Here is a 12126-nt window from a genome sequence, read left to right as displayed (position 1 = left end):
TAATATAGAAGTCAATTGCACAAACCAGCTGGTCTCACCTGTATAGTTATGGACGATGGCGACACAACTAACAGGTTGAGTTGGAGAGAGTGGTGGGCATAAAATTCACCAGGCGAGAGTGAACCAAAGGGGCTTTGCTTCTTGGTCTCTGCCACCAAGTGTTGCAAAGGCATTTTAATTATTTCAGAAAACTAAATTTTGCAGGGTGCAGAGGAAGAACGAAAATTATGAAGTGTGAGGGAGTGAAAGGAGAGAAATGTACGTCTTGCTTTTTACTGTGTTTGAAAGCAATTGAGGTTGGATTGGAGTTTGATTTGTCGTGTGAGTGGGTGTGAGTGGGTTTACAAATAATGAGAGGTTAAGTTTGAGAATTAGTATATAAAAGGACTTTATATTTGATGCGGGCAAAATTTTTTTTAGTCATACATGAATTTTATTGAAAAATTCGTCGAAAAGTTATTTGAATTATTATTTTAAATAAATATTTAAATATTAATAAATTTTTTAAAATAAATTAAAATTTAGTGGCCGCCATGAAAATTATCCAAATTTTATATATAATTTTATTGATTTTTGTTTATTGACGGAATGAGCTTTTAGAGGGAGGAATTCTTTTGCCAGTCAAGCAGCTCCCCATTCCGGTGGTTGAAGATTTTCATGTGTCTATTTGTGTTATCTTTCTTCTAGTTTCTTTCTCTTAGCAGGTTTGTGGTGTGGAGTCTCTGCACATGGCTTTTCTTTATGGATCTTATTTTTAAGGAAATATAGAATTTAAACCAAATAAAAACTCGTTGAATAATTTGATCATTCATAGCTCAATTATTTAAAAACACATTTAATATGAAAAAATAAATTGAGAAGAAATAATTCCATAAATTAAGATGTAAAAGTTATCTCAATACTTATATCATCAAAGTGCTGAAAATATATGCATGGAGCAGCTTTTGATCAATAAAATATAATTATATTTTCTATTTATAATTTAGTGTGCTTTATTTTTTTTTCTTTTTACATATTAGTATTTTATTATTAATAATTTTTTATTAATTTATTAATTATAAAGCCTTTTTATTTGAAACAAATATAAGGCTATTTTATATACAAAAAAAATTGAAATAAGTCATTTGGATTTGATTTTAATATAAAAGTTTAAATAATATAATTTTGGCATTTAAAAGTCAATTTAAACATTATTTTTCAATTCATTTCAGATTTCCAATCAAATAAAATGATATTCACATTTATAAGCCTATTCTACAATAAATTTTAAAGTAACATTGGCGTTTTAAATATATTAAAATAATACTCTTTAGAGATTAAAAAATAAATTATAAAAAATTATTTCTTTTAAATATTTAGCTAATAACTATAAAAGTAACTGGAAGCTATTAAAACCGCTAACTATTAAAATAATTAATATTTAACGTTAATATTCTAAATTTTACATTCTAAATTATCTATGAAACGCAAGAGTACTGTGTACTGATGTCCTTGGGCTTTCTCGATTGCGGAAGGGCAATGGCCCAGTGATTTCTGATTGCATAAAAGAAATCCACAGTCGACACGTAAACTTTTTTGTGTTACAAATAAGCATTTGATTTGTGGGCTTTACCGGCCCAAATGCCATTGGAATTTGGAATGTTCTCCTTCCAAAATTAGAAAAAAGGAAAAATAAAAGTAAAGTTAAAAAGAATAAATAAATAATGGGAGCAAAAAAAGGCAGTTCACATGATAGAATGAGGAGGATGATCCTATCAACGACACGAGGCAGTCTTAGATTTCCTAACGAATAATTAATCAATAATACTCTAAATCTCGAGATCTTCTCTCTTGTTCTCCGCTTCCTCCAATGCACATATAGAGGGAGAGGCAATAACGAATTGCAGTAGCTGTAACAATGGCCTCCTCTTCTTGTTTTAGAGTAGAAAACGTCTTCTCTCACACTATTTCCAAGTTTAAGCATTCAAATGTTAACGGAAATGGAAATGCGACCATCATTTCTCCTCCAATCTCATCATTCTCTTTGCTTTCATCTTCTCATACATTCTCTCCGAAATTTCCTCTTTTGAAAACCTCACTTTCTCACTCTCTCTCCATCAAAGCATCCTCTTCCACTGCCATCGCCGAACCTGAAGGCATCAAGGTTCTTTCTCCCCCCTCTCTCTGTACCTGTCTCTGTCTGCTGTCGCTTTTTGTATGTATTATAGCATTTGTGAATTTGATTCTCATGTTTTGCAGATTAATTCAGTGGCAACGAAGCCGATCGAGGGGCAGAAGACGGGGACTAGTGGGCTTCGAAAGAAGGTACCTTCTACTTAGCACTGTTTCTTCGTTCTATTTGTTTTCTGCACGGCATTGTGAATCCATTTGTCTGTTTGTTGCTCGTAGAGACAAATAAATTAGAGTGCTGAGTCTTATGCCAGTTGTTGATATCTTATATGTTTGGTCTCGAGATCGTCGGGTTGCACTTATTCATTCTGGATAAATTACTTCGTTTTGCAGGTTAAAGTATTCATGCAAGAAAATTACCTTGCGAACTGGATCCAGGTCTGATTCTTTTACACGTTCTGTGGCATTAAATTTATGCCTTAGCATTTACGATTGAATGGTTTTAGTGAATTTTTGGCTTTTGCATGCGCAGGCATTGTTTAATTCATTACCTCCAGAGGATTACAAGAATGGGTTGTTGGTCTTAGGAGGGGATGGTCGTTACTTCAACAAAGAAGCTTCACAGGTCATATTTTGTTCTTATCGTTCTGGCATGAATTTTTTCATATTCCGTTTGCTTGGTTATACAATTCCTCTGTCTCTCACTACTAAAGTCGGATTTGGATTGCAGATAATCATAAAAATTGCAGCAGGGAATGGTGTTGGTAAAATCCTGGTTGGCAAGTGAGTATTTTGATCGCCTTTTGTTCTCATATGCGAATTTCTTATGATGAATTTTGAACTATGCCCTTTTCCAGTTAGTTTGCTTGATAATCACATTGGAAATCTCGGCAGTAGTTTTCTTCTTTTTATCTACTTGTTCAAATTACGTGATATTGTCTTTTTTTTTTTTTTCAAAGTCAATAAATCTATATTTCTTTTTCTTCTGGATGCCTTTGTTATGAACGCTAATATTCCACAATTGCAGGGAAGGTATTATGTCTACACCAGCTGTTTCTGCTGTGATTCGAAAGAGGAAGGTCAGCCCATGATTCTCATCTAATTATTACTAATTTTTCACCTTTTTTGGTTGTTAATTGAGCAAATGTTTGGACAGGCCAATGGTGGATTTATAATGAGCGCAAGCCATAATCCTGGAGGCCCCGAATATGATTGGGGTATCAAGGTGAATTACAAGTGCCAGAAAATGTATACTTAGCGTAGCTCATGTCTCTATGAGATTTGCCTTCATGAGATGTTGCTGAAGTTTCATGTTGACTTTAAACCAACTGCAGTGCAGCCTCATACATCCACTTTGTTTTTTAACCAATGCACGAGAATATGGCATTTAAGTGTGATGGGCAGATATGTATGATACAGTAAATTGACTCGCTAGTCTTTGTCATCATACATTCATACTACTAGTCCTAGTAGTTGCTGAGCTGCCTGCTTCTTGTTTATCACTTGACAATTTTAGTGTATATATATAAAGTTTTTTGCATGATCCAACAACTCTGTGCGTTTCATGTTCTCACAGATTGATTGTTGGATTTTATTTATTTATTTATTTTTGTTTATGCATCTCATGCATAAAAAATTCAATTATAGCTTTTTTATTATAATAATGGGCAAAACCATTACATTATAGATGAAATACTTGGCTGTATTCAAAATCTTAATATTTGGCTTGCATGTTCTAGATAAACAAAGTAGTGCATCATGGTGTCTGAAAATATGTAATTATATGGATGAAGTTATGGGATTGCATAAAAAAAATTGTACAATTGACAATTTGGTGTGCGTAGGAATCTCTAAACTTTCATGTCACTGACGTAAATATCATGTTTCTGTTGATTTTCCAGTTTAATTACAACAGCGGGCAACCTGCACCTGAGTCCATCACTGACAAGATTTATGGAAATACACTTTCTGTAAGTATCCTGTTGTTTACCTTTCTTAGGTGTGACCATATGCTTCTTGCTTTTGTGTCCTTTTAGAAGAGAAAAATTAAGATATAGGTTTTCAATCGGCCTTTTCAAGTTTACTCCTCTTGCAAGGATAAATTTTAAAATACTATTAAGTTTCTATAACATAAATTGAACGTTCAAGATAAAATTTAGTTTACTTCCTTGTCAATCTTAAAATGGAATTTCTCAAGTCAGAGAATGTGAAAAGGAGGTGAAAATTATGGCACCACCATACTATTGATGAGAAATTTATTTGAGTCTCTTCTTAAGAAATATAAAATTAGAAGCTTATACCAAGATCCTTATACAAGATCGTACCCGCTCTGTTAGAGCAGCCTTGGCAAAACCAATATGTCGTAAAGGGGCTTGGGTTTTGGCTTAGTTTTCACAATAAACCCTCTCAAGCTTTGCTACATATTTTCTAGTACATCAAGGACCTTAATATGTAAAACTTGAACAAACTAGCTACGTACTAGGTTGGCTGTTGTGGCCAATTAAAATATGAACAAAATGCTTCTTCATTTAATATAGAGTATGTTGGCTGATTTTAGATATTGCTATGTTGAAGAATCATATGAATTAGAAGTATGTGGTTTGCTTTTTTTATTTTTTTTCAATTAAATCCTGCTTTTGCCTATTTTTATATTTTTATTTTATTTTTAATATTTTGTTATAATGTCTCTTGAAGATTATGTTTATCTATTCTTTTCTTCTAAAAGATGATATGCCTTTCCAATTTTGCAAGTTGAGCTCCATGTTTTGGACTGCACCTAAATTCCATCAGCCGCCTGGCTTCCATGTGTTGAGCCTTTTAATCTCGGTGTCATTCTTGCAGATATCTGAGATTAAAGTAGCAGATATTCCTGATGTTGACCTCTCTCGTCTCGGAGTCACAAAATATGGGAACTTCATTGTTGAAGTAGTGGACCCAGTTTCTGACTACTTGGAGCTAATGGAGGTTAGAGACCAACACTTTTCATCTTTCAATGAATTCATGTGGTTGACCATCAGTAATTGTATGAGATTCTTTGCAGCATGTATTTGATTTTGAGCTCATCAGAAGTCTTCTTTTACGGCCAGATTTCAGGTATACAAGTCCTCTTTTAGTTACTGTCCTTATATCTTATCTCAAATCAAGTCCATAAGATTGCCCTGAACTTTTCTCACATATCTTTTTGTAATGGTTTCACTAGGCCACTCTTATATTTGCCGTATTTGCAGTTGTATTTGTTCTTCAATGTCTACTTAATGACACTTGCAAAAATGTTTAGATCGACATTCTTATTTGCCATTATAATAATCTGTGTTCTTTGATATTTATGTCTACCTAGTACCAGTTGCTCCTTTTTCTCTTCCATTCTGATGTTCCAAAAGAAGAGAAAAACTCCAACATTTTTCTTTACAGAATCATGACTTCTGTTCTGTTGCAACTCAGATACAAACTATTTACTGTACTCTTTTGCAATCATAGGCACTGTTGAAACTATGCTTAATGTTCTGATCTTAAATGTGTTGCACTTGGTGTTGTATTTCAGTTTTATCTTTGATGCCATGCATGCTGTCACTGGTGCTTATGCAAAGCCCATCTTTGTCGACAAGCTGGGAGCCAGTCCAGTACGTTCCTCACATAAAATATTTGGAAAGTAGTGTTTGGCTATGCCTGAGTTTTAAATAGGATATTAGAATTTTCTTTTAGGATTCAATTTCAAATGGAGTGCCTTTGGAGGATTTTGGGCATGGTCATCCGGATCCTAATCTAACGTAAGTATGATGCCTACTAAAGTGGAAGTAATCTGAAATTATTTGAAAGCTTGCTGACTTTGATTTGAATCACAAAACAGATATGCCAAGGATTTGGTGAAAATTTTGTACAGTGAGAATGGGCCTGATTTTGGAGCTGCAAGTGATGGTATGTTAAATGACCTGAAAGAGGCACAATTCTGCTTATTTGGCATGAATCTCATGTTTTTCCATTTCCTTATTGGCATGTTTGCTCATATTCACATGCATTTATGATGTATTCAGTAATTTTCTTGATGCTTCAGACTGACATTTTTTTTGGTAACAGAAGGATATAAGAAGAGTAGAATATTTTGGTTTCAGTTATAAATATTAAGGGTTCTATAAATGCATTTACAAGATCAACAAAATAAATCTTCATCATAAATGAGCGTTGAAAGATTCCTGTGATTTTTTTTTGTTGGAATGCAAGATGTGTTGGTTATCCCCAGCCTACCGTTCTACTACGGAAATGGAGGGGAGTGGAAAAAGTTTAAAAAAACTAGGGGAGAAAAAAATTATTGAAATGCATTTATAAAATATAACACAGCTGAGAAGCTAATTTCTAAAGGCCTTATGTGATTAGAACTATAATTTTGGTGAGGCTCAATTACTGATAATTAAATATTCGGTGAGGCCCGACTGGACATATTCTAAGCTTGGTTATGCAATATTGACATAAAGAGAAACGTCTAATTGCATGCATGCATTATAAAATTAGAATTTCCATCTTATTTATTTTTTCTATGACATGTATCCGGATCAGGTTTCTATGTGAATTTATCACTTCCTTGCTTATTCACTAATCAATCAAGTCAATCTGAGAGTCAGTTCTCCAGGTTAGGTTACATTGCTTCACGAGTTATGCAATGAGAATATCAGATTGAGTTTCAAATTAGGGGAAATTGGTTTTATGCTGTGGTCTTAATACCTTATCCAGATAGATTATATTATGAAGGAAAAAGGAGTCAAAGAGCAAAACCAGTCTTGCAGGATGAAATAATGGAAGAATTTTGGAGCAGCTAAACTGCATTTGTTACATGAGGACCTTGCAAGACATACTGATTGATTTGGGTGGCAAACCATTTAATATAGCCTTTCAAGTTTCAACCAAACTCGGTTTCCATCAAATCTGCAGTGATCTAGCTTGATAAGGTTTCTTGAAATGATTTCAACCTGAGCCCCTCTTAAATTCCCTTTAGGATGGATTTTGATGCTGAGAATATGTAACTAATGGTTGGCCTTGCTTAGATAATCTTGTTTGCTGCCATTTGCTGAAAGGAAAGATGAGTCTTAATTTACTTGCAGTCCTTATCATTGGGAAAAATTTGTGGATTTGTAAATCTTGAAATCAGTATGTTTGTGCATTAGTTTATTATGTTGTTGGACTTTCTGTTAAGTGTGTTCATTTGACAAGATTGCTGCTGGGGCAGATAGGTAGGAGTGGATGAAAGTTGAAAATTTTAGGTTTTTTATCGTATGGAGTCATGTTTATTGTCTGTTTTATACGAATGAACAATTTATGTTTCTTTTTCAATCATTCAATACTAATCTTTTTTTTGTCTTTATCATGATGAAATATTTGTTTCCCTTATTAGCAAATCTTTTGAATTCCTGTAAAACGTCAGCACCTTTATAATAAAAATGTAATTTCTATTATCATATTTTTACATAGAAGTATATTTTTGTTGGCTTGCATTTGATTTTCTTTTTCTTAATCATCATGTAGGAGATGGTGACAGAAACATGATCCTAGGTAGAGGATTTTTTGTCACTCCTTCAGATTCTGTTGCAATCATTGCTGCCAATTCACAAGGAGCCATCCCGTACTTCAAGAGTGGTCCTAAGGTAGGAATAAATCTATCCTTTTACATTTGTTATTTCTTTTCAGAGAAAGAAAGGGAAATGACTTCTGTTCCAATTCTCAGGGTTTAGCGCGGTCCATGCCAACAAGTGGTGCACTGGATCGTGTGGCTGAAAAATTGAATCTTCCTTTTTTTGAGGTTAAGGGTTTCAAACAAAACAGTGATATTGTGAACAAAAAAATAAGGTTATGGGGCAGTATACATCTCTAGAGATGCTTGAATCCTATTGAATATTCTTCTTTCTTGGTTCTAGGTCCCCACTGGTTGGAAATTTTTTGGAAATCTTATGGATGCTGAGAAGTTGTCAATTTGTGGGGAAGAGAGTTTTGGAACTGGTTCTGATCACATTCGTGAGAAGGATGGCATATGGTAAGTGTGATTATGACATTTATATCGGATTGTCAGTAGAAAAAGTCACCCACATACTAACACTAAGAGCTCTTAATTCTTATCTGCATATTATTGCTTGTCAATTGTCAACTCAGCAGAATTCACTACTTAAGGCTGGCTGTGCAATTCTAGGCCTGGCAACTATCCTAGCATCTTGACTTTGTTGTGCATGCACAAATTATGACAAAAACTTGTGTATAAAAATAAGGATGAGAATCTCACTCCGCAGGTGTTATTCCATATCCCAGACCTCGGGATTGGCTATTTGTGGTATATGATTTTGTCAAAGTCTGTTATTGAATTGTTGGTGGGTTCTTACCATGGTTTTAAATCACGGCCACATTCGTGGTCGTTGCCACAGGTAATGGAAACAGGCCTATGACGGTTATAACGTAATGATAACGGCTTGTCGTGATGCAATTTTTTTGGAAAATTTACAAAGTTCATGAAACTATAAAATATTTGAAAATATAATCAAAACTAAGTTATATGACTTAATAATAGGTAGAAATATATCAAATAAACACAAAACTAAGTTAACTTAGTTTTGTGTTTATTTGATATATTTCTACTTATTATTAAGTTATACAACTTAACAAGTTAACTTAGTTTTGTGTCTATTTGATATATTTCTATTTATAATAGTTATACAACTTAACAAGTTAACTTAGTTTTGTGTTTATTTGATATATTTCTACTTATTATTAAGTTATACAACTTAACAAGTATAAACATATCAAATAATAAGTACAAATGTATCAAAGAAACACTTAAAAGGTAGTGAAGTTTGAGAGAAATTCGAGAGAGTTGAAAAGAAGTTGATTGATATCAGTAAATATAGGCTGCTGTGATAGAACTTGAGAAAAATATGAATGTTTTTTCAAGTTTTTTTGCTTTGGAATATGAATATGAATGAAGGCTGCTGTGGAAGAACCCTTCACTAATTCATATTCATGTGACTAAGGCTGCTTGTGAAGAAAAAAAGCTTATCTGAAGTTTTCTGCTGTGAAAAGAAAAGTAACGACCGTTACGGCAGTTACTTAACGGCCATTACCATTGCATATAACAGCTGTTTCATCAACAAAATTTTATCGCCTTAACGGCCATGGGCACCTTCAAAACCTGTAAATAACGGCCATTACACCACATAACGGCGGTTATTTAAGACCATGGTTCTTATCATTGAACATTTCTTGAATTTCAATGGAGCTTATTCAGTGGCAATAGAGGCTGCTAACCTGCCATTATGCCATGAACTTTGCCTTGGGAGCTGGGACCATGGTGTATGCCTAAAATATATCATGTTGGTTTTTCTCTTCCAACAAAGAGAAGGGTGTGGATGAAGTGGATGATCTATTCTTGTGTAACTGCATCCAACATATATAAATTTTATTCTCATCATTTGCTTGACCTTATAATGGAATTTCAAGTCAGAAATGCAGGATTTGTTTTGATTGCACATTTAAAATGTTTACAAGAATTCATCTTGATTGATGTGCATTTAAAATGAAGGTGGATTCGGATTGTTTTGCTGGTGAAAAATCATAAAACGCAAACATAGTGTCAAATTCAAATTCCCTTTCATTTTAAATGATCACCTGCACAAATGGACCCTAACAACAGAAATAGCAGGGATATACTTTCCATGTTGGATTAACAAAAACCTCATTGGAATTGTTGTATTTGAGTGTATAAGCAATAATTGGTTAGCATTAATGTTGATTATGTTCCTTGAGTTCTTTCATACTTTTTACTAGGTTTATGGTGGAAGTGACTGATCATTTTCATTTGTAAAAGCAATGGGTATCATTTATATGGCTCCTTTTCCTCCTATATTTTCATTTTAGCATGTCTTTCTTTCTTCTGTTACCGAATACTGTCAAACCCAGTTGGAATAACTTAAATTTCAAATGGCAGGGCTGTGCTGGCTTGGCTTTCAATTATTGCATACAGAAACAAGGACAAGAAACCAGGGGACAAGTTAGTATCTGTTGCTGATGTTGTGAAAGAGCACTGGGCAAAATTTGGAAGAAATTTCTTTTCTAGATATGATTATGAAGTAAGCATCAAACCGTGGCTTGAATATTTCTAATTTGCTGTAATCACTAGAGTAGTTATTTTGAGTTATTGATGTTAAACCTCCCAGGGTAAGTTGGATTTTCTCAGGAATCTGACTTCTTTTTCAGGAGTGTGAGTCTGAAGGAGCAAATAAAATGATAGAATGTCTGAGAGATTTGGTCTCTAAAAGCAAACCAGGAGATAAATATGGTAAGTTTGTGCGTAAATTATTCTCATTTAATCATGTTTCTACTATGAAAATGTTTGTCCATCATAAAATTGGTGAGTACAGGTAGTTATGCCCTTCAGTATGCCGATGACTTCAAGTACACTGATCCTGTAAGTTGAAATGCAGTGTGTGTTTGTTATCTTTGCTTTATTTCCTGGAGGCTATTGTAATTTGAAACTTCGCATATTGTGTTTGACTTTTTGTTTTTAATGCAAATTCGTCAGGTGGATGGAAGTGTGGTAACAAAGCAAGGGGTTCGATTTGTTTTCACTGATGGATCAAGGATAATATTTCGGTTATCTGTATGTGCCACTTGGTTGTTTTCCTTTCAGCATCTGAAGCTTTATATGTTTCACTTTTCTTTTTTGTAACAGTAATTTCTGCGTGTTACAGGGAACTGGATCTGCTGGTGCAACGGTTAGAATGTACATCGAACAGTTTGAACCAGATGCCTCTAAACATGATATGGATGCCCAGACAGCCTTGAAACCACTGATAGGTAAGTATGGATTTCATTTACACATAAAAATGTTACTTCAGCTTCACATGCATAACATTGAATCTTTCTTCTTCTTCTTTTTTTTTTTTTTTTTTTTGGGGAATGGAAATGTAATTGTGATGTTTTTTATTCGTTCAGATCTGGCATTGTCTGTATCAAAGTTAAAGGACTTCACCGGTAGGGAGAAGCCAACAGTTATCACATAAAGCATCCTTGAAGCCTTAGTATAATGAATCAAGTGACGTCTTGGAAATTCGTCTTTTTCTGGCTTAATTGTCGATACGCTTTTCTTTCCCTTCAATTTTGGTCGTTCTGTAGCAATATGGTATTATGATTTTTAGTGATGTAAAAACACTTGAGAGGAAATAAAAATGTCACTTGATTCCAGCCTTTTAATCTTGATTGACTTGTTGATTTGATACTATCATGGATGGGTGGTAATTTAAGTTATACACATTAGTTATGATCAAGATGATTGACCTTCCGGTTATCTGATCTGATGATATGATGCCTACTCAAAGGCCTATAAGATTTTCCTGATCATCAATTAGTTTTTGATGGCTATGAAAGTCATTCAAATAAACTCTTTTTCTCTCTGTCTGAGGTAGATAATTCTTTTATTCAGTTTCTGGTTCTGGAATATGGGCTTCAGGTTTAAGAACTGGAATGAGAATATTACCAATGGGAAACATTAAAAAGGGAGCTAGTGGAAAATATAATTAAAATTCGAAAACTATGCGTATTTTGTCATGAAACGTCTTTATCGTTGAAATTAGTAACAGTGTTGATAGGAGCAGAGTATAATATTAAATGATTAAAGGGCAGTGGCAAGAGAATATATAGCAGCCAGCGCCTTGGATGGTACCAAGTTGCAAAATAGCAATGCCCATTGAATGTGTGGTGCATACAGGAACTAAGAATATAATGGTGTTGGGTACCCACCTGGTGAGCATTCCTGAAAAATCTTGGACATGGCCAACTCTTGAAAGGGCAAAATCTTGTGGTGTGACTATAAGAAGCTAAGTAGCTAGAATCAGGGTTGATCCTATTGGTTTGGCCTAAGCAGATAAGATACCCATGATCCAATGACCTATCCTGACCACCATTTGTGGGCGCTGAGTGTACAACTAAGACAAAACATGGCCACCTTATGAAAGCCATAGTGGATAAGCTATGGTGGGAGAAACGAAA

The 12126-nt window shown here is 34.1% G+C and overlaps 1 protein-coding gene across 2 annotated transcripts; it reads left to right on the top strand.

Annotated features, from left to right (window-relative positions):
• Positions 1–1723: 1723 nt before the first annotated feature.
• Positions 1724–11331, top strand: LOC110618188 (phosphoglucomutase, chloroplastic). Of its 2 annotated transcripts, none has more exons than XM_043957691.1 (22): positions 1724–2143; positions 2239–2304; positions 2503–2547; positions 2642–2734; positions 2840–2892; positions 3137–3188; positions 3266–3334; positions 4011–4079; positions 4861–5073; positions 5150–5202; positions 5651–5729; positions 5812–5876; positions 5957–6024; positions 7624–7742; positions 7823–7897; positions 8013–8128; positions 10067–10208; positions 10336–10417; positions 10500–10546; positions 10661–10738; positions 10830–10935; positions 11074–11331. In XM_043957691.1, the coding sequence occupies exons 1-22, from the start codon at positions 1898–1900 to the stop codon at positions 11139–11141; spliced, it is 2004 nt and encodes a 667-aa protein (XP_043813626.1). In that variant the 5' UTR covers positions 1724–1897; the 3' UTR covers positions 11142–11331. The 2 variants fall into 2 exon arrangements, with proteins under 2 accessions (XP_043813626.1, XP_021616975.1); XM_021761283.2 differs by having other exon boundaries at positions 1725–2143; positions 4951–5073.
• Positions 11332–12126: the final 795 nt, after the last annotated feature.

The sequence above is a fragment of the Manihot esculenta genome, chromosome 6, assembly GCF_001659605.2.
Source record: "Manihot esculenta cultivar AM560-2 chromosome 6, M.esculenta_v8, whole genome shotgun sequence".
Lineage (NCBI taxonomy): Eukaryota > Viridiplantae > Streptophyta > Magnoliopsida > Malpighiales > Euphorbiaceae > Manihot > Manihot esculenta.
The sequence above is the reverse complement of the archived record's forward strand: the minus strand, read 5'-3'. Positions and strand labels throughout refer to the sequence as shown.

What these genes read in the sequence shown, in the direction of transcription:
- LOC110618188 (XM_043957691.1), top strand. Translation starts at nt 1,898, where the DNA reads ATGGCCTCCTCTTCTTGTTTTAGAGTAGAAAACGTCTTCTCTCACACT. An exon ending in TCAACAAAGAAGCTTCACAG is followed by an intron (nt 2,735 to 2,839) that starts GTCATATTTTGT and finishes TTTGGATTGCAG; the next exon opens with ATAATCATAAAAATTGCAGC. An exon ending in ACTTCAAGTACACTGATCCT is followed by an intron (nt 10,547 to 10,660) that starts GTAAGTTGAAAT and finishes CAAATTCGTCAG; the next exon opens with GTGGATGGAAGTGTGGTAAC.